This window comes from Sorex araneus, chromosome 5 (genome assembly GCF_027595985.1).
Source record: "Sorex araneus isolate mSorAra2 chromosome 5, mSorAra2.pri, whole genome shotgun sequence".
Lineage (NCBI taxonomy): Eukaryota > Metazoa > Chordata > Mammalia > Eulipotyphla > Soricidae > Sorex > Sorex araneus.
Window position 1 is genome coordinate 93,872,543 of NC_073306.1, and position 25,556 is coordinate 93,898,098.

The 25,556-nt window shown below is 46.3% G+C and overlaps 1 protein-coding gene across 2 annotated transcripts in view; it reads left to right on the forward strand.

The window, feature by feature from the left end:
* Positions 1-25,556, forward strand: part of TSPAN2 (tetraspanin 2) — a 42,120-nt gene that overhangs the window by 1,159 nt on the left and 15,405 nt on the right. For both annotated transcript variants that reach the window (XM_004616237.2, XM_004616236.2), the window contains exon 2: positions 16,084-16,186. In XM_004616237.2, coding sequence (XP_004616294.2) covers positions 16,084-16,186 — 103 coding nt within the window. The remainder of the gene's footprint in view (positions 1-16,083; positions 16,187-25,556) is intronic.

A 25,556-nucleotide genomic window follows, 5' to 3' on the forward strand; every position in this document is an offset into this window, starting at 1 on the left:
TGGTCCCCTGTTTTACAAAGTCCGGGTAGCTTTCCCACACCAGCGCGGTATTCTATAGTGAGGGCCTTTTAAAGGCCCCTCGTGTTTTGTTTTGTTTTTTATCATCTGGCTTTATTTCAAAAGCTGTTCATTATCAATGCCATCCTTCATTCTCACTGTATTCACATCCAAAGAGAAGTTTCCTATCAGCCAGAGAATTCCTTCTTTGACTGGGTTCCATACTTCTAGAGGTCCTGGTGTGTGCCTGCATTCCCAGAGAGAGTAGGACATTGATGGAGTGTTCTCAGTGTGGCAAGGACAGTGGCATGCACGTTACATTCATGATTGGTGTTGATCCTCACACTGTCTCCAATCACCATGCTATTATTATCACCCTTTGTTGCAAAGGAGACCGTCTCAAATAGGTCAACTTGCCCAAGGTCACCCAGCTAGTGAGTAGAGACGTGAGAATGCAAACTCAGCCTGCATGCTCCTCATCACGGTGGCCCCCAGGCCCCCCAGTGGCTCTGGAAGTGGGCTGTGAACAGGCAGCTCCAGCCTCTCCTGGGAAGAGCAGAAATGCACTTGCTAGCAGACCCACTGATTCAGAACTCAGGGTATAGACCTGGTGGCCTATTTTAACAACCCTCCAGGCAAGCCTGATGCATGCTCAGTCTAAGAACCACTGGTGAGCAATTATAAAGCAAGTACTGGAAAGATTATGTGTCCATAAATATCAAGAACATGATTTCTAAATATAAAATGCCATTTGCTGAGTTGCTGGTCTAGGTTAGTTGAGGAAATAAGCCCAATGCCTATAGAACAACCACGAATAAATTAGAGCATTATCAAGCAACAAATTTCACAGTAAAGAAAGGCATAAGGTGGAGCTATAGCAATAATACAGCAAGTAGGGTGTTTGCCTCTCACGTGACTGATCCAGGTTTAATCCTCAGCATCTCATAGTCCCCCAAGTCCACCAGGAATGATCCCTTTGTGCAGAGCCAGGAGTAACCCCTGAGTACTGCTGGGTGTGGCTCCCAAACAAAACAAAAATAGAAATAAGGAATAAAAACATACTTGATTCCCACCTTTTTTTAGTGGGGTTCAGCCTGATCATCTATATGAAGGGATGCAGAGAAAGTAGTGAGCAATAAGGAAAACTCTTCTGAGAATTTTCTCAGAACAGAGGGAATGTTTATGCAGAACTTCCAAGGCAGGATGGAGGTGAGCAAAGGCTGCAGATGAGTACTGGAAGAGACATAGTGCTGCCAGCAAGTAGAATAGGACCAAGGGGACTGGGACCCCATTTGATGGGGGCACAAGGCTTCAGGACCAAAGGAGGATGAGATTAAGCAAGTTATTGCTCTTCCTTGTTACCTATTTTCTCAGCCTACAATTAAAGTAAGAGAGTGACAGAGCAGACTAAAAGGAAACAGTGTTCGACCATGTCTTCCTAGGAACCCAGAACACAGTGGTCAGAAATACTCACTATGCAGGGCCAGGGCAATAGTAGAGGTGTGGGGGTGGGTTGCTTACATGTAGCCAACCTCAATTGAACCTCAGCACTCCATATGGTCCCCAGAGCCCACCAGGAGTGATCCCTGAGCATAGAACTAGGAGTAAGCCCTGACCACCACAAGGTGTGACCCCAAAAACAAACACCGTTCTGGACAGGGACTTAATGTACCCGATGCTTTGAGAATTTGGTGTATGGCTCACCAAAGAACAATTTTGTCTCAGGTCTGAGCCCTGGTCCTCCTGCTCATTACCTGTTGATTTGTTCTTTGTTAGCACTGACAGACCCAGCAGAAAAACAGGCCTTCATCTTCCCCAGGGTGGCCGTTGACACAGGGAAACTGGCCACTGAAAGAGGTTCCTAATGATGTTGGGATAAATTACCTAGGTATCCACCTTCCCTGTCACAGAGAGGACCGGTTTCCAGCAAAGCCCCACCCTAGTTTCTCGAGTTGTTTTTTACTGGTTGGAGGTTCTGTGAGTACATGGAGAAGGGGCTGCAGGTTGGTGAGGGGGTGGGCATGGTAGGAGGGGTTGTTGCAGTTTTCCTGAAGGAAAAGGCTCAGCTTTAGCTGGCCCTTGAAGTGTGATGTTACACTTGTCCCTGAGCCCCGTGAGCCCCTGTCCCTCTTGGTGGTGACAACACTTCCTTCTTGGTCAGAAACTCTGCAAAAGACAGGCACAGAGGTGGGGTGGAGGGTGTTTTGGACAGCTTGTGCCCAGGCAATGGACACTTTAACAAATTGACATGCAGCTCCCCCCGGCAGTATTGAAGTTTTCCTCAGCTGTGCTCCTGATTTTTATAAACATCCAACCAGCTCCTGCCTGCTGTCAGCACAGCATTCACCCGGCCCAGGACAGCAAGCTCAACTCACCATTCCGTTTTTTAAAAAGCAAAAGTAAAAGCAAGCCCTGAATTCCATTAAAGTCCTTTTTGTTATCGTGGCTGAAGGAGAACATGAAAACCCTTCCGACATGTGTTAGCTCTGAATTCAGATAGCACTGTGTACTCCCAGGCTGCCGTTCCCAGAAAACACCTTTATCCACCCCCCCACAGCCCTGTTGCATAGCAATATAAATAAAACACCACAGTCCACCAAGCCACATAGGATGGTTTAAAGAAAAACCCGGTTGCTGTTTATTTCTTGGTTTATTGTTGTATGCTCAGCGTTTTCCTAGCATTGTGCTCTGCAGAGCTGCTCGGGGTTACCAACCCACAGGAAGCAGGACTGTTGCTTGCTGAAAGCCAGATGCCATATATGGCTTGTTTGAAGTCGCTCTCCTTTCCTTCTCCCCATTACTAATGCAGCTTTGGGTTTTCAAGTGCTGTGGCTGACAGGTGGCTTTAAGAGCGAGAGATGTTTGACTCAACTTTCCCACCTTATCTGTTCCGACTTACTTCATTTACTTCAGAGCTACAGTCTGTGAGAATGACAGGTTGATTAAAAGTACCTGAGGGGCTGGGGATGTGGCTCAGTGGTAGAGCCCATGGCTTGTATGCATGAGGGCTGGGGTTTGATCCCCCTCATCTCACACACACACACACACACCACACACACACACAAAAAGCTGCCTTAAGAAAGTATTCTTTGGCACCCACCAAAACCCAGCACACCCCAGAAAACAAAAACGAATTTCTTTTAGCCACCTTGGTCTTCATTTCTGATTTCTGTCTAGATGTGAAGCAGCCTTTCATACTGTGCACTAGAAGGGCACATTTCGGAGGTTGGGGACAGGGGTCTACCATGAGGCCAGTCTGGAGAAGCGAGAGCTTTAGAGCCAGGAATCTGTGCAACCTTGGACGGGTTAAAGCAGTGTGGCATTTGGAATCCCAGAATTCAGAGCCTGGAAGATGGAGGGACTGGTATCACATTGCCTGTTTTTCTTTTTCCTGGCTCTGTCTGCTTAATTAGGAGAATTTGATTAGTAAAAGCAATTTAATCTGAGCCTCAGTTTTCTCCTCTGTAAAATGGGTATAAATAGATTCTGCCATCAATGCATAATCGTTGCACCAATCAAACAAGTTAATTCACCTATCACTGTGGTACTGTACAGTTCTGGGTCACAGGGTCTGTGAGCTCTGACCCTGGCACAGCAGCTGTTTTTCCCACACAGCCTCTGTGCTACCAAGAGGAAACTATGGGTTGCCAGGGAGAACCTTCAGGGTTGAGCACTCTTCAAACTCTAATGTGTCCCCAAACCTCTTGGGATCTGGAACCAGTATATATTCTGGCCTTTCCCAATTAAGCCCCCAGCTACTGCTGGTGGGGCTGGTCCAAAGTCTAGCTTTCTAAACTGTGGGTTGCAGCCCCTAGTGTGGGGCTCCTTTTAAAATAAATGCCCTTCTGGTTTCTTATCAGTCCAGGCTTGATTTGAATACCTATTTCATATTCCCAGCATCAAGTAAGCATTTCTTGGGTGAAGAGGCAAGGAGGTAGTACAGTGATTAAAGCATGTACTCATCTGGATTCATAGCTGGCACCACATGGTCCCCCAGGCATGGCTGGGTTCAGCCCCGCAGGGCCCCCAGCATCTGCAGGTGTGACCCTGGGAGCTCTCAGCACTGCCAGGTGTCTAGGGATTCCTGGCACTGCAGAGGAATCAGCCTCAGTCTCAGCCCTTGTGCTAAACTCATGGCCTTGTTGGCCAAGAATTGATGGTGGGGTCCCTGGACCTCCAGAGTACTTTTGGCGAGTCCCCTCCACCCTCTGCAAGAAGAGCCCTGGGGGCAGAGGGGTGATGTGGTGGTGTGTGGAAAGAGAAGCCCTGGTCCGGAGAACACTTTGAGGGACCAGAGAGAAAGCACAGGAGTTAAGGTACCTTGCACACACTTGCCCCAGCTTCAATCCCCAGCATCACATATGATCCCTTAAGCCCCGCCAGGAGTGACCCCTGAGTACTGCCAGGTGTGGCCCCAAAACAAGAAAGGAAGGGAGGAAAGGAGGGAGGGCATGGGTGACATGTGCATTTCCCAAATGACTGCCATATCTCTTCCTCCTTTTATTTTGGTTGATGCTGGGGATCAAGTCCAGGGCCTCACATGACAATGCAAGTGCCCTAGCACTGAGCCACATCCCTGGCCCATTGGAATTTAGTTTCTTTGTTTGTCTGTTTGTTTTGATGCACTCCAGAAATGCAGGAGCGAAAAGGTGCATTGAACTGTCAAGCCCATGGGAGGGAGAATAGGAGAGAAGCCAACAAGAGTCCTGATCAGCTTAAGGCAGTGGGAAAACAAGATGGAAATCAAGCAGGGGGTGTGTTGAGAGACAGTTTGAAGGAAAACAGAAACGTTAGAGAAATGCAAGCTGTATGTCCACTACTAGCCTAAACAGATTTTGTAAATGAACCTCTGACATCTTCACAATCACTTGTATCACTTGTCATCAGTTGTTCATCGATTTGCTCGAGTGGGCGCCAGTAATGTCTCCATTCATGCCTGTTGAGTGCTAGTGTAGCCCAATGGCATCTGCTCGCTCCAGGAACACGAAGAGCCTCAAATTACTCGTTCAGGGTCTTGATGAAGAAGTCTGACCATCTCGTAGGTGGGCGGCCACGCGTTCTTTTGAAGTCCTGTGGAATCCAAGAGGTAAACAGCTCTAGTCCAACAGTCTTCTCCAAATCACATTACATGTCCGACCCACCTGATTTTTTATGCCTTGGCAAATGAGACAGCGTCCCTGATTCTCGATTGTCAACAGAGGTCAGAACTCCGGATTCCTTCTCTCACTTGAGTGAGACGTGATATTCCAAGCATAGCTCTTTGGACTCCTCTTTGGGAGACCTGAATAGCATTCTTATCCTATTTTCGTAGGATCCAGGTCTCTGAGGCATATGTTAGTGCAGGAAGAATGGTGGAGTTGAAAAGATGTGCCTGGAGCCGGAGGTTCTTTATCCTCTTAACAACTTCTACACTCTTGCAGGCAATCATGCTGTTCTTTTCCTCCTGCGCAGCTCAGGTGCTAAGTCATTTGTCATGTTGAGTTCTCAACCTAGGTACACATAACTGCAGCATTCAGAGATGTACATTCTGTTGAGAGCAAATGGAACATCAGGAACTAGTCTATTTCTCCTGAACATTGTCTTAATGAGATTCAGCTGCAGTCTGACCTTTACACACTCAGTCAAAGTCAGCCAGCATTTCGTGCCACTTGGCTAATGTTTGATGTTATTAGGACAATGTCATCAGAAAAGCAAAGGTGGTGTATTGCCAACCATCTATCTTCACTCCCATTCCTTCCCATTCCAGTCGTTGCATGATGTTCTTCAGGGTGGCACTGAAGAGTTTTGGTGAAATGGTGTCACCCTTGCCGAACCCCTCTCTTTACGTCAATGATCATTTCCTTGTAGAATGGTGAAATCCTGGTGGTGAATCTGTAATACAGCTTGTGAAGGATCCTGACGTACTGAGTTTGAACGCCCTGTTTAGCTAGGGCTTCAATGACTGCTTCAGTTTCAACAGAATCAAAGGCCTTTTAGTCAATGAATGTTAGAAAGAGCGGCATCTTGAACTCTCGCAAAACCTCAATGAGCTTGGTCACCATGTGGATATGGTCGATTGTGCTGAATCCTTTTCAGGACCTGTCTTACTCACATGGCTGTCCTTCATCTAGTGTTCTGCCAATCCTATTCAGGATGACTCGAGTGAATAACTTGTAGACGACAGACAACAGGCAGATTGGGTGATAGTTGCCGATGTCATGGATGTCTACCTTCTTGTACAACAGAATGGTCCTGCTGGTTTTCCACTGGGATGGAACCTTGCATTTAGATAGGCATCATGTGAAGAGCTGAGCCAGTGTATTGAAGAGTACTGGTGGCAGATTCTTCAGGTGTTCAGGTCTGACCTTGTCTGATCTAAATGCTTCTTTATGCTGAAGGCCCTGTATGCTTCCTTACCGACAAAATGGCGTGTTGGATTTCAGAAGGGAGAATGCTGGGAATGACATATCCATCCTGCAGAATTTGGTCAGTGGGCAGGTGGATGTGGCTATCAAAGATATCCAAGTAGAAGTAATGGATAACCTTTTACATTGCCCTTCTGGAAGATGTGATACATCTATCCGGACGTCGGAAGGCAGTCATCTTGGTCTTATAGTTGGTCTTATTCATCTTCACAATGAGCTATTGTCACTTGAAATTCACAAACATGGAAGCAGAGGTGCTGAGAGTTCTAGAGCTTTTGCTCAGTCTTCAGTTAGCCGGTGGCTGAGCTAGGAGTCTGTTCCAAAGCACTCCAGCCTGCAAACTCGCTGGGACAAAAGTTGGAAGCTCTCGGTACCAGTGCTGCTCTCTGCCCAGACGAGACCCTGAGCGGCCCCACACTAATGGCTCCTCCACTTCTGAATGAGCATGATTCCGGAGGCAGACTAACCAATTTCAGAACCCAGCAGCTTCTTGCAGAAATGCCTCTAGACTGTGAACTAATCTATGGCCCCATGCCACCCAAGGAGGGGAAAGGTTTTTGTCCCTCAACCTTTCCTTTCTGTGGTGGCAGCATAGCGACCACCATCTTTTAGAGCCCACTAGACAGATGTACGAGCTTGCAGTGATGTGACCTGTGCTCTTCATTCTCATTAATGGAAAACAAATTATCAAATGATGCCTTTTCAGCAGGTCTGATTGTTGGGGGGAAATTCCAAATAATAATAGTGAGTTTTCTGTCGAAATATTGAATATAATCAAAGTAAAGAGAAAGTAAAGTGAAAATCATCAGCCACACAGGCGGGGGGAGGGGGACGCGTGGGATGGGAGGTATACTGGAGTTCTTGGTAGTGGAACATGTGCACTGGTGAAGGGATGGGTGTTTGATCATTGTACGACTGAGACTTAAGCCGGTAAGTTTTGTAACTTTTTTCATGGTGATTCAATAAAAAAAAAAAGTTGGAAGCTCTGACTACTATGAGACTTTCAGACCTAAGTTCTCTAGGATGGTGGCCAGGGTGCTCATTACCATGATTATTTACATGTCAGTCAGTAAGGGTTAAAATATATTACTCAGTTCCACCACCTTTCACATGCTCAGTCACCATTGGTGGCCACTGTACTGTAGACAGAGAGAACACTAATGTCATTAGAGACAGCTGAGTATCTCATACCTCACTCTACTGATGTCATCAGTCATCTTTTCTATTTTTCCTATATTGGGTCTTGCAAAACTTAGAAAAAGAGGCAGGCATAGTTTCTGAAATGGGGAGCACTGGTGTGTTAAGAACAGAAGGTTTAGAAGAGGCGAGGGAACTCCAGTTGACATAGAAAGAGTGGAGCGTGTGAAGTAGTAGAGGACAGAGCCAAAGGGCTTGGTTACTGGACCCAGGAAAGAGATGTCCAGTTTCCAGTTTAGATGCCACACTGGCAAGTTTACCAGCATAAGACGACCAAGTGCAGGCTTCTCATTGTTTACAGTGTGTAATGAGAACTCATCTCACCTCTTAAAAACACAATCTGCCGCAACTTTGCAGAAGGGGAAGCCAAGACTTAGAGAAGTCAAAGAATTTCTTCCTACCCAAGATCACAGACTCTAAGTAACTGAGCCAGATTCCAGTCCAGGTTGTCTGGAAATCTCACTTTTATCTGCCAGCACTCCTGGACGGCATGGCAGTCTGTATGTGGGTGTTTCATTATAAGGATGTCAAAATTCAGTGTGTGTGCGGATGTTTTATCATAAGGGCATTACTATTCAGTCTGAGCACTCAAAAGAGATCTTGTTTGCTAGAAGAGAAACTGGCAAAGATTCTGGAGTGTTTGCCAAGTACTTTGTAGCCCTATCTAATGCTGATTATAAAACAGAAAGAGTCTGTTTATAAACTGGGACGGGGGAAGGAGTAGGTTCAGGCAGCTTGGAAGCAGCTCTCACATATCCTAGAAACCCTTTGGGTCTCCTTGCATATTCTTGAATGTGCCACAATCCCATCCTCCCCACACCCTGTAAATGGTCAGGTACATCCAGCTTTTGTGACTTCCAATGACTTATGGTAAATTTGAAGTTAAAGAAAATCTCTGGGGATCAGGATGAAGTTTAATGCGAAACATTTCCCCCTAGACCCTCTCACCACCCACAGTCAGGTGTAGCTTTGGTAGCCCCTAAGTATCACAGAGTATGGCCCACAGAACAACATGAACAAAAGAAGAATCCTCTCTAGATTTTTGTCTCTAGATCCATACAAGACTCCCATGCTTACTTTCAGCTTCTAGTCAAGCTGACTTATGAAAAAATTGTATTTTGGTTTGTCCCCATCTAACCTGAATTCCACCTGAATTATGATGTTTCTCTTGTTGGCCGGAACCTCTAGAACTGGGTAGAGATTGGTTGATATTTAACAATCCTGTTGATCTGCTCAAGAGAATGTTCTCTCAATCAGTTTGAAAGTGATTAGGCTAGAAATTATTGTTCATGTCCTGTTTTGTTTAGAGCTCAGCATAGATGAGATTTTATAGTAGACAGTATCCTTCAAGGTAAGAGTTTGTCCAGAGGACAGGTCTGGAATGAGAGCAAGATGATGCCAAGGAAAAACCCCAGAAACAGACCAGTTGTTCCTCTGGGAGCTCATGCCCTAGGGGACAAGTCATCCAGACTTGATTTAGTTCACTCCAGGACCAGCAGGGTTGTGGTTTTAATACTCTCTGTATCTACCCTTCACTAGACCCTAGCATCAGACCACTGGCATCAGAGCTAGAGTCCATGACATATTTTTTTCGTTCAAGAAGATTTTACTACCAACATCTTTTCCCCTAGTTTTTTCTGTTGTCCCTTCTTTCCCTCCCTTCCCCTATAATTTCTCTAGAGGAAAAAGGCATTATGCAAGCCACTAAGTAAATACAGCACACTTTTCCATTCTCTCTTTTCCAATTTAATATAGTTAAATTATATACTTGATCACTCACAATAAGCTTTGTGTCCCAGGTCCTTCTCTCTTCCCCTGTGCTCTCCCTGTCCCCTGCCCCTTCAGGCTGTCCGCTGTGCCTCCCAGAGACATAGCTGATTCCACTCAATAGTTATGTGTCAGTTTGAAGCAACAGAAGAAAGTTTGTGTGTGGCACAAATACATTGAGCAGTGGTTTATTCCAAAGACTCCTGATTCTGTCGTACTTTGGATCACAAAGTGTTCCCATCCATGCAGAGAATTCAACAGTTTTTTAATAAATGTTGCTTTACCTGAAAAAAAGTCTTTCAGGAATTTCTTGGCACAGCTTGTTCTTAGGAGATGATCATAAGGGAAATATTTGGGGAAGTGAGAGATCCTGGTATCTGACACATGCATTTCCCAACCCACTGCTGTATCTCATCCTCCTCTAAGATCCTGCCTCCCATTTCCACCTTGTCTCCACATGATATTACGGCCAGCCAGCCAAGTTTCTCAGAGGTGGTTGCACATGACATTTGGCTCTTGGATTTCTCCTGACACCAAGCGTGGTTTTGAGAGCATGCCACAGACTCCTTGGTTTGCTTTTACTGTATTAAGGTAAAAAAATCTTGGGAGTTGATTTTCTTCTTTAAGAAGATTAATAACAGGGGCTGGAGAGATAGCACAGCGGGTAGGGCGTTTGCCTTGCACGCAGCCGACCCGGGTTCGAATCCCAGCATCCCATATGGTCCCCTGAGCACCGCCAGGAGTAATTCCTGAGTGTAGAACCAGAAGTAACCCCTGTGCATCGCCGGGTGTGACCCAAAAACAAAAAAAAAAAAGAAGATTAATAACATCTTCCAGAACAAATGCACTCCTAAATTTGGTCTGTAAAAGGGGGTCTTTCCTTACCCTGATAGTCTCCTAATGTGCTCTTCAATCCGATCAAGAATGGTGAGTGCATGTGAGGTAATCCCATCCAGGATAAAGTTTCCACCCAGTACAAGAATGAGTATAAAAGCTTTTTACAAAAACTCAAGGGTTGAAGTGGCATTGCCAGTATGTGTGGCTTCATCACCAAGAACAGAATTGCAGAAGACTTATTTGGTCTATTTACTGACTTTTTGTTCTAGAAAAGCAAGACTACAGAATTGATTTTGTTCATTTTTTTCTATGGTGGTACAAGTGTGTGTGTGTGTGTGTGTGTGTGTGTGTGTGTGTGTGTTGGTGTGCTATCATATTAAATGTTCAAATGTTCCTCCCTATGAGAGGAGCTCTTTACTTTTCTTTGTGCATGCTCACAGATCACATACTATCACAGACTTAGAAAGATGCAGAATTAATGATGTATTTTTGAGCTTCATTTTGGACTAGTGTAGGAATGTGTTTTGCTGAGTACATCTGACAATGAAGTCTCACAGCTTTTCAGAGGTTTTCCAAGTGTGGATGAATTTGAGAATAGACTTTGCAAAGGCTTCCCTGGGAGAGCAGCAAGGTTGCTGTTGCCCTTGCTGTTGGTCTGCCTCAGTCTGACCATAGTTCCATTAATGAATCTATTAAAAGTACACATAACTGGTTGACTTAAGCAACCCAGAACTTGTATCTAACTATTTTAAGGGCAGGAAATCGAAGATCAAGGTGCTTGCCAATTGAGTGCCTAGTTGAAGAGGACTATCTTCCTGACTTACAGTGGTCCCATTCTCACCATACCGTCATGTCAGAGAAAGGAGAGGGTTAAGGGTGGAAGAGGAGGATCCCACGCTGTCTTTTGTTTCTTCTTAGAAGGGCACTATTTTCACGATGAAGATCCCACCCTCCTAGTGCAATCTAAGCCTAATCACCTCCCAAGATTGTGTTACCCTGGTGGTCAGAGCTTCAACATGTGAATGGAGATGGTGCTCATCAGTCAATAGAAGACTTGAGTCCCTTCACCAAGGGCCTCCATTCTTCCATTAAGTAGACATTGTCCGGAGCCTCAGCAAAGCAGAAGGGTGAGACACAGCAGCATAGACCTTCAGGCCTGCCTTCAGGCCTTAGTAAAAGCATTTCAGAAATATTTGGGAGGGTTTTAATTAAAATTTTTTATTGAATACACAGTTACAAGTTGTTCATGATTGGGTTTCAATCATACAATGTTCCAACACCCATTCTTTCACCATTTTCTCCTCTCTTTTTCTCTTTCTCTTTCTTTCTCTCTGTGTGTGTGTGTGTATGTGTGTGAGAGAGCATTATGGTTTGCAATACGACTACTGAAAGTTATCATGTTTGTCCCTTTGCCAATTTTCAGCACTCAGTTCTTGTCCAGAGGGATCATTTCCAACTATCATTGTCATAGCGGTCCCTTCTCTATCCTAAATGCCCTGACCACCACCACCACCACCACCATCACTTGTGGCAAGTTTCCAACCGTGGACCAATCCTCCTGGCCCTTGTTTCTACTATCCTTGGGTCCCAGAAGCCCAAAAACACAGAACAGAAAAGCCACCTGCACTTCTATGTTCATTGCAGCACTATTCACAATAGCCAGAATCTAGAAGCAACCAGAGTGCCCCAAAACAGGTGACTGGATAAAGAAACTATGGTACATCTACTCAATTGAATGCTATGCATTTCAGAAATCTTTGACTAGAACTGGAACTGGTTCCAGGAGACGTGAAGGCAGATATCTACCTGTGCCAGAGGGAGTAATGTCAGAAATGCAGAACCAAGCTATGAGGGGGTGGAACAAGAGGAGAGGAAAGCTTCTAAAGCTAGGGTGAGGCTCGAAAGTAGAGGAAGGAATTGAAGGTGTGGCTGGGTTTCAGAGGACGGTGAATTGTGTCTCCCATGGGGTGAAGTCTGAACTTCCCCAGTGGCACTTTGCTGGGCTCATTCATTGAGTAGCAGAGAAACATATCTTGGCCTTGGCTTTGTGATCAGGTCTGGTTGGCCTCCTCTGGGGGTGGGTGTGAGGTGTGGGGTCAAAGAGCTGAGTAGACCAGAGGGCCCAGATCTGTAGCACAATCTATGCATTTTTGCATCTCAGCATAGTCTGGCCTCCAACTTCGTGACTCCATGAGAAACATGTTTGTGATTCTTGGAATCCTCTTCATTTAGTGAAATACATATATTTCACTATATATGTGTGCGTATACATATAAATGCCCTCAACATAGAGCTGACAATCAGCAAGCCTAGGAAAGTAGAAATAAAGATAGTAAATGAAAATCGACATCCATGAACCAAATCTGCTTCCTGCTAAATCTTTCTGTCCATCCATTTGTGTAAAATGCTTTCTACTCAGGTCTTTAGACCTTTCTTCTGTGACTTTTGGTTTAAAATAAAACTTACTGTGGCCTCTAAAGACATACACTTATAATTTCCCCATTTATGTCTTACAAACATGCTGAAGTATTACCAGCAACTAAAACCACTTGCCCATAAAATACAGGCTATAATTGTGATGAGGAAGAGAGACCCCTGCCCATATTTCTTTCTTTTCTTTTCTTTGTGTTTGAGCCACAGCAGTAGTGGTCAGGACTTATTCCTGGATTTGCACCCAAGAATTACTCCTGGCAGTGCTCAGGGGACCACACTGGGAATCTAACCTGGTCAGCCACGTGCAAGGCAAACACCCTGCCCACTGTACTATCACTCTGGCCCTGAACCTCTGCTAATATTTCAGTGAGACTTACTTCAAGCAGACTGACAACCAGGACCTGCCAAGAACCAGCTAAGTCTGATAGACACAGCCATGAAGAGCATTTGGGATGCCCTGGAGAGGGTCGGAGTCTTGCTATGTGACTTTGGTTACCTGGGAAGTATCCCAAATGTGCTCATGTCCTTGAGTTGGTCCAAGTTCCAAACAAGACCCTGTTTTGCAGAACAACATGCTTTGGAATTTTGCTTCTGTATCTCCTGCCAGCTGTCTGCAAATGCCCCAACCCACCAAAGGTTCTATAAAAGGAAGCTTTTACCTTTGTTTGGTAAAACGCATGATTTTGGCTGGGCTACTAGCGTCATAGAACGGTATTTTCCCACTTTTCAAGGTGCGTTTCTTGCTTTTTCACTGACTTTTGGCAAGAATTTCTGCAACAGTTGGATCAGGAAATCCTGGTTTTATGACATAAATTTATATGGGTCATTGTCTGGGCCTTTCACCACTTTCTTTTTCTATGTTTTTTCACTCCTTTTTTAGATAGTGGCTACAGTTTTGCTCTCCCCATTCAATTTCATCACATTCTTGGGTTGCCAGACACAACTGGTACTCAGAAAAGAAATGGTGGTGCAAAGAATGATGATATGACATCTGGCATCTACACTTAAGCTGCTGGTTCTCCGGGCCTGTGGAAACTAAAAGAAGAAAACATGAGGGTCTTGGGGAGCTTGAGTCTAAAAGGGGAAATGGTGGACTTGATGGATTCCTCAGGCCAGTAAACATGACTTCTTTTTCCAAGGGCGAGACACACGGAAGCAATGGGACTTCGTGATACCACACTTGCTCCCTTAATCCCAGACTGGACTAGGCTCAGTGTGGATTTTTCCCCTAATTTCTCTAGAGTGTGGTAAGATCCACAAAAGACCAGTAACCAGAGTCTCTTTAGAGTCATATGGGAATAGAGTTGAAAAGGACCAAAGGGCTATGTGGTCTCTGTTATTGCCACTTTCCAAGAGGGTAATGGGGAAATGTATCACCACCTCTTCTGACCCACCCTGGTCCTCACCTGGTAACCCTGACACTGTACATCATGCTAGAGGATTATCTCTCCACAGTGCTGGCCTTCTGCTATGACAGAGTTCCTCATGACTGAAGAGAAAAACCCTGTGGTTAAGGTTTGGGGGATGTGGAGACACAAGTACAGGTTCTTTCTCATTGCCCTGAGTCTTTAAATTGCAACCTCTCTTTTAATTTTCCATTTTGCCTCGAACACATCTGTGCCAGGACTGGACAAATGCATTTCGTCTGGGAGGATGATCCCAGACAGCTATAAATTAGACTGTGTACAGAGATGCCAAAAATGTGGCTACAGGCTAGGGAGTCCCTAGGACTTTTCACCTCCCCCACAGTCTGTGCGGTGGTTGCAGGTCTTGGCCTGTCGCCTCTGTCAATAGATTTTGCTTTGTATTTGGAAACTGTCTTTCCATCAGTCGCCCTGGAGGTGGGCAGGAGGGTTGCCTGTGAGGCCATTGACCTCAGAAGGTCGATCTCAAGGGTACCTCCGTCCGGCACCAGTGTCTGAACCATAGCAGATGGCTTCCCCCAAACTAGAGCATGGTTCAAGGAGATGCTTTCCACTTGGTTTCTGGATTAAGCAGATTGTCAGTTTTATAACACATTTTTAAAAACTTCTTTAAACCTCGGAGAAGAACACAAGCTTAATGCAGAACACTTAGGCAAGACCATGAAAGGAAAAGGGGAAAAAAGTCACCTGTAACCCTATTCCACAAAGATCAGTTGTGCTAATATTTTGGTCTGACTTCCCCGGTGTTTTTTCCATGCCATGTTGCCCTTTTTAGAAATGTTTTAAAGCTCATGGATCCCAGTTTCTTCAGCTGTCCCCCTCCTTCCTAACCCCCCATTATCCAATCAGTGCTTTCCCGAGTACTGGAAAGTTTTACTTACTCCACACTAGAAGTCCAGCTGCTAGAACTCAGCCTCTCTCACTCCTCGCTGGAGTCATGCCACTTTGTGAAGAAGCCACAGAGGCATCTGGCCTGGGAGAAGAATGAGGCCCTCACAGAAACTCAGCTAAGGGGCGGTGTCTGCACTACAGCAAGGTGGCATGTGGCAAAGGACCCTGATTTCCCACTGACTTGGCTTCCATTGCCCTCTCTAGCTGTCTTCCCATGCCAGTCCTGGGCCTGCCTTTCCCTGGTGGGGCCAGGGCCACCCTCAGATGGTTCATCTGGGGAGAGGCTCAAGCAGCCCAAGCCTAACTGGACGGGTTGGCAGGCCCAGGAGGCTATTTTTATACCTCTGATGCTTTCCCGCCATGCCACAGAAGGGGAAACCTCTGTAGGCCAGTTGAAGCAGTGAAATTGGAGAGATTTGAGCTGGGTGTTTGGAGGGAGAGTTTGAGGATGCTGGGGGGCGGGAGGGCATTGCCAGCTTCGCAGGGAGCAAACGCGCCCACTGTGTGGCAGACAGAGGAAGCCACGATGACTCTACCAGCTGTGGCTTGCCCAGCCTCTCCGGGAGCCACCCAGCACACAGACCGCGCTTTTTCAGAAAATTATTTTTTCCTTTCTCTCTCCATGGAAACTCAAAATAGCAACCAATAAAAAAAATAAAAATAAATAAATCTAGGTTGCCTCCTGTGCTGGCTTCATCCTCTGCCCTGACCCAGGAGGCATCAGAGAAAGGGTTCCTGATGCCCCTGAAGGGCTTCCTAGCTGGCACCAGCAGGCCTGGGTGTGGGCCAGTGCTGAGGTAAATATTTCCCCATCTAGGAAGGTGAGCTCACTCAGATCGGGGGGTTCACCTTAGTGTCCCTGTGGCTGACAAAGAGACCCTCTCCCTGTAATGACAAGGCCCCAAGTACCCAGTGAGGGGCAGCAGGACTGGGGGGTTGCTTGGCTTTGTGCAGCCCCAAACCCAGATGGAACTTTAAGGTGACATCAGGATTGCTGAGGGCTGGGGCACATACTTTTACCTTCCCTGGGAAAGGGGAATTGTAGGCTAGGGGGTCCCTAAAGGTCCCCTTTCCTGTCCCCATACCCCCTTGGCCCTGCTTCCGGCCCCTGTGAACACCTCATTTCCTTGCAGCTGGCAGGCTCGGCAGTCGTTGCCTTCGGACTATGGTTTCGGTTCAGCAGCGCCATGAAGGACTTCTCATCAGAAGACACATCCCCAGAGTATGTCTATGTGGGTAAGTGTTCTTAGCGTCCCATGGCTACAGTGGCTTGAACAGCCTGCCGTGATCTCTGGTGAGAAGGAGTCAAAGCTGTGCCCTGCCAAACACAGTCCTCTTCTCCCCAGGACCCCAGAAATCACTGTGAGGAGACTGACGTGATGTCCTGTTTCAGCAGCTTCTGGGAAAGGGGCCCTGAGAATGACTGCGAACAATTTCCAAAGAATGTTAGAATATTCCCGTGGTCCCCTCTGCATGCCATGGCTACACCACAGAGCCAATTAGTCACCTGTCGAGGTGGGGTAAAGGGGGACCCCACGCGCCTGTATTTTGAATTATCTTGGTGATGGAGCCAAAGAGACAGTACAAAGTTTATGGTGCTTGCCTGGCTTGTGGCTTTGGCTACAATCTGAGTTCTGGGTTCTAGGTTCTGGCACCACAGATGCAGGATTGTGGTGAGCAGAGCCAGGATTGGACATGTCCCCCAAAAAATAAGCAAACAAAATAAATTACGTAGAGAAATAAATTGTCTAGGAGAGGAATACAATTCAAACCAAACTGTTCCTAGGGTAGAAGTGCTCATCTTGGTCACTCGGAACTAGAACAAAGGGTCGGGCTACCTGGGGAAGGAGTGTAGGCTTGGGGCAATGGCGACCTGCCTCCCACTGTCTGGAGGACCGGGAGAAAGGAGGTGGTGCTCCCGGCTCCTGAGATGCCCACATCAGTAGGACCTGCAGGGACCAGTCACCTCTGCCCTACCTGTCTGCTCTGTGCACTCCTGATCCAAATAAGTGTCCCTGAACTCTAGCTTCCAGAAAGCCCTTTGCAGCGCTGTCTGTCTGGTTGAGTGAAGATGCATGCCCACCACAGAACATACTTCCGCTGCTGTGCCACCTCCGGCTTGGGGAGAAGCAGGACCATGGTAGACCCTGTTTCCTCCAGGTCCCACTCAGAACCAGGACAACCTCCTGAAGGCTGCTCCAAGCTTCTTACATCCTCTTCCCTCCTGGGAGAAGAGCCAACACATCAACTTTTAGAGCGGAGTTAAATAATCTGCTAAAATATGCAGAGCAGGATCAGGGGGGTAGTGCAGGTATTAGGGCCTGGCATATGCTCAATGCCTGTTTAGTCCACAGCACCATCCATCCAGAACCCCCAGGTGTGTCCCTAGAGCCACCCCCAGTGTCTCTAGGGTGATTCTGCTGGTCCTTAGCATGGCAGAGTCTGAGCAGCACCATATCCTCTGACCTAGGACCGAACTGCTGGCTTGGGTGGCAAAGGTCAATGGAAGTGTTCCCTGATAACTGCCTGGAAGGTCCCTCAAAATTCAGTAAAATATAATATGGACAACAGTAAGAATAGTTGACTTTAGTAAGAATAATAGTAAGAATAGTTGACTTTTCCTCAAATCTTAAGTGCAGTCTCTTGTAAAACAGTCAATTATTTTTTGACTGTTTTACAAGAGACAATAAGTTCTGCTAAGATGCTGTCCATATAACCATGATGGATCATGAAAGACACATCCTGATTTCAGAAAGCATCATGTAGTTTTTACATATTTACATATTCACAAATTATAACTACATAATTTGTAATGACAGCATACACTTAAATACAAATACAGTGAAAACATAATAAATAATATATTGATGCAAGAGAGACAAAATGGGGTAAGACAAATCTGGACGTGGAGAATCCCAAGAATTCCTTCAGGGCTTAAAGAAGTCATCAGGGAGTCAGGTTATTTCCATCTTTCTATTTGGGGGAAGTGCTCAAGCCTCACGTTGGGTAAGAGAGTGGCCATGGTGTCTCAGTGCTTGTGTTCTCAATAACATCCAAAGATACACATGATGTGGCCCTTTTAGGAACCCTGGCTCCTCCTGCAGCTGAGGGCCAAGCTTGCATTACGTGTTCATGCCTCAGTGCTTCCTGGCTGTGAGATAACTGTGAGTGGGGATTAACTAATACAGTTGACCCTGGATGTGGTGAGAGTCCCTGGATCTCCCCAAATCCCTTAACACTTAGACAAGATGGCAGTTTTATTTCAAGAAATGTGCAGAGGAATCTACCATAAAATGTTCTTTCCATTCACAAAGGTTCCAGGTGACAGAAACCCTTCCACGCCAAAGCTAACGCACACATTAAGCATAAATTCTACCTGGCTCTGAAAGCATAATCCCCTCCCAGAGCAGACTCTGAGTGTCCCAGGGACAAAACTCAGCAGCCCCCACTCTGCAACGCTCCAGGAGCCCCTGGAGCAGACTGGAAGATAGGAAAGGGAACATCATCCCTCTGTTTTGCTGATATCCCAGGAGCTGTTTATTTCATAACCTTTCCTGCCACCTAAATCAGTTTTATACAGTCTCAACTCAGTGCTTACTGAATTTTAGTAGTAGAAGTTTCATTCCATTTTAATGGGATTCATATCTCTCTAGACATATTCAGAGGAAATGTCCAGTAATAAATAGCAGACAACAATTACTAACACATACTAACAGTAAGATGTAACTACAGAATGAAGAAAAGAGCATGGGGCTGGTAGGACAAGCCTCATGGTCACAGTATGTGTGAGTAGAAGGATAGGTCCATTGTAGATGGACTGAATTGAAGTCTTGTTCAGGACTCTGAATCAGTATCAGTATATGGCAGTATATCAGCATATGGCTTATATATCATCAGTATACGGCATATATCAGTATATCAGTACATGGCATATCTCAGTAATGGCAGATCCAGGTACCTTTCTCCCTAGTCTACCAGTTGTTCCTACCAATAGCCCCATTCTTCCCTTCTCTGTGACAGTTATGAATTAACTATTGTTTAGGACAATTCTTTTAAGAGAGTCTTCCTTACAAAGCTCCAAAGTTTCCAGCTGATGTTCAGGTATATTTTCTTTCCCTACTCTGAATTCAGTAGTTACTTGATATCCTCACACATAGTCATTCCCAATAAAATAATAGTTTGCTTCTGAAACTCAGGTATGTGGGGGTTCTGGGTATTAGTGCAGTCTGTTGTGTGGATATTAACCCTCTGTCCCACCTGTAGTCTCAGCTTTGTACTTGAACTCTGTTTATTTCATCAGGTGAAAGTGACGCTTGGAACTTCCCATCAAAACTGCAATTGTGTCCTTGGGTAGCCAAAGTCCATATTTACTCAGGGAGAACATCAACCCTTCTCATACATTCCAACTTTCAAGTTGTTTGACAACAAATAAATGCCTAAGCCCTGCCACATAGCCCCATTCTGCACTAAATTTGACATTGAAAGATTTAAATCTCTATAATGTAACTTCTGAGTATAAACTAGAAATTTTCAGTAATTGTCTTAAAAAAAATTTTTAAAGGCCTCGGAGACCAAAGTTATGTGAAAGTATGTGAGAGAGAATGCATCCCTTTCCGTGACCATAAACATCTGTCTGGCCTTAAGTTTCTTCATGGCCATGTTAACTGGGGGTTTGTCAAAAACTTGTTTTAATGCAAACATGTTGTGCATTCAAGCAAGTGTACTTCAATTCTGTCCCTCTTTTGTTAGCTTCTCCATATGTGAAAGAAATCTAATCCATCATAGATTTACAACCAGCCCTCACAGCTCAGGGCTCCAGGATCACACAAAGGAAGTATGATAACACTGTACCTGCCCTCTGATACCTTTCAACATATTTGAAGACTCATAGACTTAATGATTTAACTTATAACACAAACAAATGTGTAACTAAAGGCCAGTGGAGTGATATTTGCAATGGGCGCATCAGGGACAAGCGTGTGAGGCAGAAAGAACTTGCATTAGGTTTGAGAGGCCAGATGGGATCACTGGAGGATTCATGGGTTCTCAAGGTGAGCAGCAGGGTGGACTGGTTAGGGGACTCTGTCAGGAAGGTTTGAGAACAAATCCAGAGGGCTTGGGGGTCAGGTCTACTCATCTGGAAGCAGCAGAAGGCTGGTTCAGCCTTGCAGGAGGGGCTGGTCCCCACTGCACATTATGGAGAAGATTCTGGCAAGCATGGCCTGATAGGGGAGTCACAGGAAAGGAAAAAGCTAGTTTGAAAAAGAGTCCCAGACAATTACCCAGGGTGGCTGCAAAAGGGCTTATAAGGAAAGAAACAGAAAGATAAGAAATACTACATTCAGAACCTTACTGATAGAAGATGGTAGTAAGACAGTCTTTTCTAGAAATAGCCATTTCTGAGTTTTGGGCAGAAGGAAAGGGTCTTGCTCGGTCAAAGGGGCAAGTCGGTGGAGCCAGTGAGCCTCTGTCTGCCGAGACAAAGTGCTGGCAGCAGCTCCACGAGTGTTGGGCAAAACCTTCATGGTGCTTTGATAGATCCACAAAGCTGGATGCACAGGAGGATGGTTCAAGCACAGAGCATGTGTCAGCAAGTCCCACATGCTCCCTCCCTGCCCCCGCCTCCCACTATGGATCTGATGAGCACTGGACACAGCCACACATCATTGAGAGTGGCTCCCAGCCTGCCAGACCTGCTGGGTGGAGCTTCTATATGGTATTATTTTAAGGAAAGAGGGGAAAATGCTGGATAGACTTCCAGAGATCTAAGTAAACTCTATGTCAGTATTTTTTTTTCTTTTTGGGTCACACCAGCGATGCACAGGGGTTACCCCTGGCTCTGCACTCAGGAATTACCCCTGGTGGTGCTCAGGGGACCATATGGGATGCTGGGAATCGAACCCGGGTTGGCCACATGCAAGGCAAATGCCCTACCCACTGTACTATCGATCCAGCCCCTCTATGTCAGTATCTTAACCAGTAATGCAGCTAACATAAAAATTGACTGGATATCAGTTCAGGAGAGTTGAATGGGAAGGAAGGAAGCTAGTTTTATCTATACCAACATTCTTGAATCTATTTTCTAACTTAAACTAAGACAAATGTGAATGGCCCAGAAGCAAGAAATGTCCTATTTTTTTTATTACTCTGTCAAGTCTCTTAACTGGCTTAAAACCAAATTCAAACTGTCTTTGATGGGGGGAGGTGGGGAGGGGGTTCCCAAGCTGCTCTCAGGGGGCCTGAGGACCCCAGCAATGATGCTCAGCTAACTGGGCTCTTGGTTCTGTAGGAGGCCTGAGTGCTCTGGACCTGCAGCATCCAGGGATGCTTAGGGGGCTCCTGAGCTACATGTGGCAATGTCTGAGTGCCAGAGAGAGAGAATCCAGTTGGCCATATGCAAGATATGCACCTTAACCTCTGTACTATCTGTCCAGCCCCTGACTCAAACTCTGTCTTAAATAAAAGTTCCAGGTCTGATTCTCAGGAGAAAATATGAGCTTGAGACAGATCAAGGTTTAAGGAATAAAACCGGAAGCTGGGCAGCTGTTCTCAGGGCCTCAGCCAGAACCTGTGCTTGTTTTATTTCTTGTGCTTCAGTGGCTCTTAACAGTGGCAAAATACAAAATCTTTGCAAAATCGGGGATTTTTCCTTTGTGTAAGTATTTCTTATATTCTAAATATACGTGCAATATACATGTTCACAAAAATTGTTCTTTCCTCAGTAAGTTTCCAATTAGGAAAGACAGCTGCTCTTTAGCAATAAACAAGAAGAAAAATACTGCAGGACACCACTATGGCCTTACAGAGCAAACAGTGTGAAGTAGTAAGAATTAAAAGAAGGAGAGAGGCTGGGGCAATAATACAGTGGGCAGGGCACTTGCCTTGCATATGACCAACTTGAGTTTGATCCCCAAGCACCATCAAGAGTGATTTCTGAGCACAGAGCCAAGAGTAACCCCTGAACATCGCTAGGTGTGCGCCCACCAACAATAAAAAGAAGAAGAAGGAATAGTACAGTGGATAGAGCACTTGTCTTGCATACAGCTGACCCAGGTTCGATCCCTGGCATCCCATATGGTCCCCGGAGCATGCTAGGAATAATTCCTGAGTGCACAATCAGGAGTAATCCCTGAATACTGCCAAATGTGGTCCCCAAACCAAAAAGAGTGAAGGAAGAAGAAGAAAAAAAGGAGAAAAACAAACTGGGCATGGTTTGGGGAAAATATCTTATTTTCCGTCACAGGGCACCAGGATCCCACAAAGTCGATTTGTTTTCCGTGTATTTTCCTCTTGGAAGAGATTCCAGAGCAATCAGTCCCCTAAACTCCTGTAGCCCTCTTGTTAAAGAGTGGTGGGAATCAGACTTGCATATACAAGTGGCTCTTACAAAAACACAGCTTCATGTGCTGAAGCCCCATCTAAGAAAGGGACCTTAAAGACATTGGTCAGCCACACCCAGTGGAGGAATTCCTTTCTCCTTCAGGAGATGCTTTATCTCCTGGAGTCCTTGATTCTTCCTTTGATCAAGATCAGACTTGATTTACTTCACAGCTGGAGAACAGTGTAGAGAGAATCCTACAGAAGGAATAGACTCCTAAAAGCAGGCTGAGGCCTGGTGGCCAGACCATCATGTGCCCGGGTGGCAGCAGGAAGGCTTCATAACTCAGCTCTTCTTACACCTGCTCCATGTTTGTCTCTCCGGACATGGTTGAAAGAAGCCACAAGCCTCCCAAGTCCCCCCAGTCAGCTCTCCCCACCTCTGGGATGGCATCTGAAAGAGGACACAGAGCTGTTATTTCCAGGAGTGTGGTGGTGTGGGCAGGGGGCCCCAGAGCCCTGGACGGACGGGACCTGAGCTTCTGAAGTCATGCCTGTGACCAAGGAACATGGGTGGGTTGTCCAGGCAGGGATTGCCCACACAAATGGCAGCGCCTTCCCAGGCACTCAGTCAGGGAGCCAGGCAGGGTCTATGGCTGGAGGTTCTGTGGAACGAACATATTCCAGGGCTAAACAGCCACGAAGTGCTGGCAATTGAGTCACTCTGGTGCTGTTTTTTGACTTCTTGGTTTTCAGTTGTACCTATGAGTTGGAGCTGCAGAACTGAAAGGTTGTGTAGCTATCATGGCAAAGATCATTTCTCCAGCTTTTTTTTTCTTTCTTTCTTTTTGGGCCACACCCCAGGTGGTGCTCAGGGCTTGCTCCTGGCCCTGCACTCAGGAATTACTCCTGGCGGTGCTCAGGGGACCATACGGGATGCCAGGAATGAGCCCAGGTCAGCAAGGTAAGCACCATCCCCACTGTGCTCTCTCTGGCCCTCTCTTCAGCACATTTTGACAAGAATCTGGAGTCAGTCATGACTGTCCCATGACCGACAGCGACACTGAGGTCTAAGATGAGTCTTCTCCAGGCAGGCCTGGGCTTCTTGCTCCTCTCCTGGAGTAACAGGAAAACACAGAACTCATCAACTGAGAGGCTCACCAGGCACTTTTCTCAAGGAAGTGAAAAAAGAACCTTTCTGGAATGAATCAGTTACACAAGGAGAGGATTGGTAACTGAGTCGTCATTCTTTTGAGCACAGCAACCCACATCTTTGGGGATAGGGGAGTGGGGCTGAGGTGGGGGGCAGGCCTCAGTTAGGGTCTCCCCTCACTTGTTACTTCCTCAGCTGGGAGACAGGAGAGCCAGTTTGCACAGTGTTGCTGCAGAGGGTGACCTGTGGGCTGCACGTGCTACTCAGTCCTGCTGTGTTACCAGCAACTGTTGCTCTACCGAGGGCAGCTGGAGAAGTCCGTCTGCAGGAGCTGCTGCCTTCTTAGGCAGAAGAATGGGAGAAGGAAAGAAAGAGGTGAGAGTCATAGGCAGAGGAGAGTTGACAGCACTGGGACTTCTCCAGCAGAGGGGGCCAGACAATGCCAGGAGCTGATCAGAGCGAGACTGCACATGCAGAAACTATACATGCAGATGCTGTCCAGCACAGAGCTGCCCAGACACTGCCCAGAGCAGACACTGCCCAGACACTGCCCAGAGCAGATGCTGCCCAGAACAGACTTTGTTTAGAGCAGATGATCCCAGCAGATAGATCTTTGTTTAGAGCAGATGATCCCGGCTGGAGCAATAGTGCGTTTGCCTTTATGTGATGAAGTCAAGTTCAATTCCTCCTCCCCTCTCGGAGAGCCCAGCAAGCTACCAAGAGTATCTCACCCTCACGGCAGAGCCTGACAAGCTACATGTGGTGTATTCGATATACCAAAAACAGTAACAACAAGTCTCACAATGGAGACATTACTGGTGCCCGCTCAAGCAAATCAATGAGCAACATGATGACAGTGATACAGTGATCCTGGCAGAGTCACCCACGCCCCTGAGTGTGGTCAGCTGCTTCTCTGGTGCTGACTTCATAACCTGGTGGCAGGTGTGTGTGAAGCCTTTGGACTGTACCCATAACTGTGGCTTATTTAGGCCAAACTCATCAATTAAGTCCTATATAATATTCTAGGTTCGTATATAATTACATGCAGCCAGAGAAAGCTGGGAGGAAAACTTGCACAACCACTGAAAAAGATATTTTTGTGGGCTGGAGTAGTGAGTTTGGGCCACACCTGGTGGTACTCAGGATTTGCTCCTGGTTTTGCACTCAGGGATCACACCTGGTGGGGTTGCCAAGGATGGATCCTGGGTCATCCGTATGCAGGGCAAGTGCCCTACCCCTTTTACTATATCTCTGATCCCAGGAAAAAATATTCTTAGATGAAAAATGGTCATTAGATGGGGATATAATACCATCTACTGCCAAAAAACCCCTGGAATTGGTGACTATGCCCCGTCTCAAAAAGAAGGAACCATTTTTAGGCGGCTCCCCCCTGTCTGGGGCTGCTGTAATGAGGCAGCTAGCTTAAAAATAAGTGTCTGCACCCTCAGAACATCACTGGAGTCTTAAAGATTGGTGGGATCACATCACCTAGAGAACACTGGTGCTTCGAGGCCCCTCTCGTAGCAATCAAAATGCAAAGTATTTTCTCCTTTTCAAATCAAGGAAGTCCCAAAAAAAGGAAGTCAGGAGACATTGGCCAATAGATCATACATGCCACACGGGCTGCTTCAAGAGGGCAGGGGTGCTACAGAAACTATCCTGGAATGCAGACATGGCTGTCAGCTCACAAAGCCCTTCTACTGTGCAGAGACAGTCAGATGAGAAGAGGGCTGAGGTACCCATGGTCGCTTGACGGCGGGCAGAATACTCCAAAGTCAGAACTGGATTCAACAGGTCGGGCATTTGGCCCCTTGTCAGATGCCTGCTGTTTCCCCTGGGTGCCTGCACCTGTTCCTAGGGTCCTGGATATGGGGCACAGACATGCAGGCAGGTCTGCTGGGAGGAGCCTCAGGAATCAGTTGCTGGGGCAGTTTCAGGTGTTTTGCTGTGAACTTCTAAAAAAATAGAATTTGGGGTCAGAGTGATAGTTCAGCTTGTAGGTATATTTGCCTTGTGTGTGGACTGACCCAGGTTTGACCCCCGGCACCCATTGGTCACCCAAGCTATGTCATGAGTGGTCCCTGAGGGAAGAGCCAGGACACCTCTGTGTATCACCCACAAACTAAAAAATTCGAG